The 5,000-nt window shown below is 44.7% G+C and overlaps 2 protein-coding genes across 4 annotated transcripts in view; both read left to right on the plus strand.

The window, feature by feature from the left end:
• mtmr2 (myotubularin related protein 2) overlaps positions 1-2,855 on the plus strand; it is an 8,660-nt gene extending 5,805 nt beyond the window's left edge. For both annotated transcript variants that reach the window (XM_076987617.1, XM_076987618.1), the window contains exon 16: positions 1,307-2,855. In XM_076987617.1, the coding sequence (XP_076843732.1) occupies positions 1,307-1,468 (162 nt within the window). In that variant the 3' untranslated portion in view covers positions 1,469-2,855. The remainder of the gene's footprint in view (positions 1-1,306) is intronic.
• A 737-nt stretch (positions 2,856-3,592) lies between these two features.
• The window catches only part of fam76b (family with sequence similarity 76 member B), an 8,504-nt gene continuing 7,096 nt past the window's right edge, over positions 3,593-5,000 (plus strand). For both annotated transcript variants that reach the window (XM_076987635.1, XM_076987636.1), the window contains exons 1-2: positions 3,593-4,072; positions 4,916-4,980. In XM_076987635.1, the coding sequence (XP_076843750.1) occupies positions 3,986-4,072; positions 4,916-4,980 (152 nt within the window). In that variant the 5' untranslated portion in view covers positions 3,593-3,985. The remainder of the gene's footprint in view (positions 4,073-4,915; positions 4,981-5,000) is intronic.

Raw genomic sequence — 5,000 nt, forward strand, 5'->3', positions numbered from 1 at the left:
TCACGAGTCGAGTCAGATTCCGAAGTTTTGTTCAGGCTCCGAGACAAATTGTCTTGAAATTTTGCGTCAAACTCCGAATATGTAGAGTACTGAGGCGGTCGAGTTCCGAAGTTCTATTGTACATGCATACATCAACAGAGATCTGCATACACACAAGTACTGGGAGTAATGTGCAGTGTTGGGAACGTTACTTTAAAAAAGTAATTAGTTATAGTTACTCACTACTTGTTCAAAAAAGTAACTGAGGTAGTAACTGAATTACTCTATAATAAAAGTAACTCGTTACCAGGGAAAGTAACTATTTGCGTTACAGTTAAAAAAAGGTTATATGCCAATTAATTAAGTTTTTTTTTTTAAAGCAGTTTTCACAGTCAGTTGAAATGAGTAGATCAGAAAATTGTTTAACTTTTGATATTTATTGCACATCCACAGACCAGTGCAGGATAAAATCCTTTAAAATCCCAAATCTTTGTAAAAAAAAAAAAAGCAAAAGTAAACAGTTACACTATATAAAGTGCATTTACATCTATGAAATTAAATAAAATTCTCTCAACCTGAGACAACTGGTTTGTTTACAACAGAAGTAAACTTAACAATAAAACCTATATTCTTAATTAAATAAATCAAATACCCAGTCTGGTAGACATTCAGGAACTTCAAGTATTTTCTTTAATAATGTTTATATCGCCTTGAAAGTTCTAGTTTTCTTCGGCTTGCACCTGACGCCATTTCGGCCTCTTCTCCGTTTGTGTCGTGTCACTCGCGTGCTTCGGCGCGCGTGTAAAAACACTGGCTCTGATTGGCTATCATAACGCTGCCTTAGCCAATCGCTTACTGACTTGTTAAGTTAAACAGGTGTTACACCGAGAACTGTGACCTATCGGGATCTGTTACTCCTCACTAGCCTGGGCAGCGGTCCGCTCGGATTAGTATATCAATATATAGTAACGCACCGCTTTTAATGACCAGTAACGTAAACGGCGTTGTAACGACAGGAAAAGTAACTAATTATATTATCCCGTTACTGACAAAATGACGACGTTACCTAACGCCGTTATTTGCAACACTGGTAATGTGAGTAATTAATGGAGCAGGATGATGATAGTGAGTGTGTGTGTGTTATCCGTTCATCAGTGAAAGGTGTATTTTTTTTTAATCAAACCTCTCCATTAAACCTCTGTGTGATAGTGTTGGATTATATTGAAAGTGCACTAGGTGAGATTCCTGCCGGCTGCCCTCTGGTGGCTATTTGTTTGGGTGGTTTGGTTCTGTGTAGACTGAGCAGCTCCTGGTTGTGCCTTTTCAGGAACCAGTGCATCAGCGGTACAAAGAGCTGCTAGCCAAGAGGGCGGAGCTTCAGAAGAGGGTGGAGGAACTTCAGCGTGAAGTAGCCAGTCGTGCGTCTGCGTCCTCTGAGAGGGCGGGTTCACCAACTCGCTCCATCACGCCTGTGCAAACCTTTGTATGACGACCTGCCGTTGGCCACATCACAGGTGTTCAGCCCCTGGAGTCTAGTCCTGGTCTTGGGGTTTTAAAGCGTAGACATTAATCAGATGTTAATGTAACTGGTGGGCCACGTCGTGTTCAGCCCTGACTGGAGGAGGGTGGATGGTCTGTAGGTCTGGTCCTCAAGGGCAGGGATTTCAATCCCAATACCCAACTACGAAATCCAGGACAATATCTGGATCGGAGGTCCAGAGTTCAATACCTCATGACTAAACATGACCGATCATTCCTGATTCTCTCTCTCTCTCTCTCTCTCTCTCTCTCTCTCTCTCTCTCTCTCTCTCTCTCTCTCTCTCTCTCTCTCTCTCTCTCTCTCTCTCTCTCTGTGACTTTGAAACAGTGAAGTGTGACACAGATGTCTGATCTCTGACACAGATCTCGGATCAGCTCCACCAAACACATTGCAACTAATACATAACTTACTGCCAGCTAATGAGCTGGATTTAGTAGCCTTCTAAGCCATTAATACCTTACTCTAGTATTATGTTAATACATTTATTAGGATTTTGTATAATATGCTGTATGTTTAAGCTTGACGTATTTGTCTCAGTAGTGGGTGGGAACATGCTCTGCTCTGTCTTGTGATTGGGTGGAAGCACAGAGTTGAATCACATGACCAAACCAGCACTATTGAATATGAATGTATATTTGCATATTTTAAAAAAAGCAATAGATAATTGATCCTGCTGCTCGTCATAGGTAGGATTAAAGAAGCCTAACAAATCATTTTAAAAAGATGGCTAAATGCAAAGTTTAAAACTATATAACCAGCATTCCTGTAGTTGCAAATAGTAATGGAGAATAATGTACATGTGTGAACTACTGCACACATTTACATCTGCGTAGAGCCAGTCAAAGGACAGGATATTATGGTCAGTAGATATGGTAAGTACTTAAGATGTCATTATATTTCAGATAAGCTGGTGCCATACATTTCGGTGATAGGCATCAGTATTTCATAGCTGTTATATAATGGTCCTGTTCCTAAGATGCTCCCTCACATGCAGGTGTGTATGCGTGTACACAAATTTGAGCTTTGCTGAAATGTCATTGGCTAGCTGGAGTTGTTACACTATGCATTATGGGGAATGTAGTAGCACAGTAGGTTATTTTCAGCAGCACAGCGACAGGACTTCACAACAAAGGCAGTTGCTGATCTCTGGGAAAATTAAATGTTACACTATGCATTGTGGGTAATGTGGTAAAGGTTAAGTTCGCTGTGCTCTGGGATATTGAGACGGTGTTTTAAAACTCCAGCTGCTGCATTTATGAAGGGCTTTTGAGATTCACTAACAGTTTTGCTAATAATTTCACATTCCTTTACTGTTTGAATAAATAATCTTAATGAAGTCATGATTCTTACCCCCCCTACTCAGGTGTTCTGTGTGTTCCTGTCCCCTGTGGGCTGTTTTGCTCATGCAGAAATGCATAAGTTCAAGTATAAGATGTGTAAGCCCAGCCATGATTTTGTATCGGTTGATTTTCATACTTGTGTTTACTTGCTGGCTTGAGCTAATTAGCAAAGTTAGGACAAAATCCTGGAGTGGATTTTTTACGTTCCCATGCTTTACAGCTAACCAAACCCTTAACGAAGATAAATATTTTGAGTGAACGTTCAACTAATCTAATCATTATGATCCCATTTGGCAATAGTGCTTATGGTCATACCTCAAACATACACCACACAGAAATAATATCAGGCGATACAGTGAGTGTTCGTAATACACATTCAGGACAGTACAGTCATTTCAATATGGGTCTGAGGGAACTGTTCAAAAACGCAACCGTGATATCTGACCATTTTTTCTCGTGTCTATTCCTGTTATTGTTAAAAAAATATATATATTGTATAATTGGTATTTTAAAATATTGCAGTCGTGAAGGTACATAAGCGCGCGCGCGACTCTTATTATTTCGTTCTTTTCATCAACGCACGTCATCGTGTACGTCACAGGTCTGTTTACGTCGCGGGCACGTCACCAAAACGCTGTCATTTTAAAGAGGACGAGCGCGGCCACCCCATTGGTCCGCGCGATTCAAAACCCCCCAAATCCCGCCCACCGGTGCGCGCTCCCGATTGGCTGGCCTTTCTTTCCTTTGTAGTCGCGGGTCGCATCCGGTTCGTGAGCCGAGTGGGTTAACGAGAAAAGAGAGAGAAAGAGGGATTTATTGAGAGGAACGACGGAACATCGGTTGTGATATATAAAACGTTTTTATATATATATATTTTTTGCCATGCAGCCGCTCCGCGTTGTCCGCGATCCCTCCTGGCGGGCGAGCGGCCGGCGCGCTGTGTGTGTGTGAGGCGCCACAACATTACATGACAGCCACCATTTTGCGCTAACGGGCTAGCTGGGCTAGCTGCGCTCGCGCCCTCCTCGCGCGCCAGTCGCGCGCCGCTCCTGTGGTCGGCGGGTCGGTTCCTTTCTTTCCAGAGTCGGAGGAGGAGGACCTGCGGGCGGGGGGTCGGGGTCCGGTGATGGCCACGTCGGCCCTGTACGCGTGTACGAAGTGTAACCAGCGGTACCCGTTCGAGGAGCTGTCGCAGGGGCAGCAGCTGTGCAAGGTGCGGCCCGCCGGGGTGGAGGTGGAGGTGTGGGTGGTGTAGCCTTTAGATGAGGATGATGGGGTGTTTAACCTCCGCGCCGAAGCGTCTCTCCCCCGGAGGAGTTGCGAGCTGCGCCTTCAGTTACGCGAGACCGCCTTTGTGAACTGGAGAGAGGGAGGGGGGTGTCCAGACACGCGGGGGCTGACGGTACCCTGATGATGCCCTGACGGTACCCTAATGATGCCCTGACGGTACCCTGATGATGCCCTGACTTTACCCTGACGGTACCCTGATGATGCCCTAACTTTACCCTAATGATGCCCTAACTTTACCATGATGATGCCCTGATGGTACCCTGATGTTATCCTAACTTTACCCTGACGGTACCCTAATGATGCCCTGACATTACTATAACGATAACGTAACGTTGCCCTGACATTACCCTAACGATGCCCTATGTAAACGCCCGCTGTTGCAAGCGTGCGTAACTGGTGCAGGACACCCGGGCCACGGGGCCTGTTTGTGTCCAGTGGGGTGTCCTCCAGACCACTGAGACTGGAGAGGGTTCGGTATCACGACCGAAACGACGATACCGGTGTAACGGGCGTGCTAATTTTAGGTGTATATTCCTAACCAGTTATATCCAGTGTGTGGTTTATGAATTAAAGCCGTTGTGTTTTTGGAAATTACTTTTCAGAAAGGCGAGACCGAAGACAGGTTTAGACAGGGATGTCCAGCAGTCAGGATTACAGCAGAAACGGCTTCGTACACGTGGTTGATGTGTAATAGTGAAAGAAATAGCTCCCTGTTCGTAGGCAGGAAAAATAAAGACCACGTTCTGGTTCTTGTTTTATTCTCCAGGAGTGTCGAATTGCCCACCCCATAGTGAAATGCACCTACTGCAGGACTGAGTTCCAGCAGGAGAGGTACGGTTGTCTTAATATAA

The sequence above is a fragment of the Brachyhypopomus gauderio genome, unplaced genomic scaffold, assembly GCF_052324685.1.
Source record: "Brachyhypopomus gauderio isolate BG-103 unplaced genomic scaffold, BGAUD_0.2 sc54, whole genome shotgun sequence".
Lineage (NCBI taxonomy): Eukaryota > Metazoa > Chordata > Actinopteri > Gymnotiformes > Hypopomidae > Brachyhypopomus > Brachyhypopomus gauderio.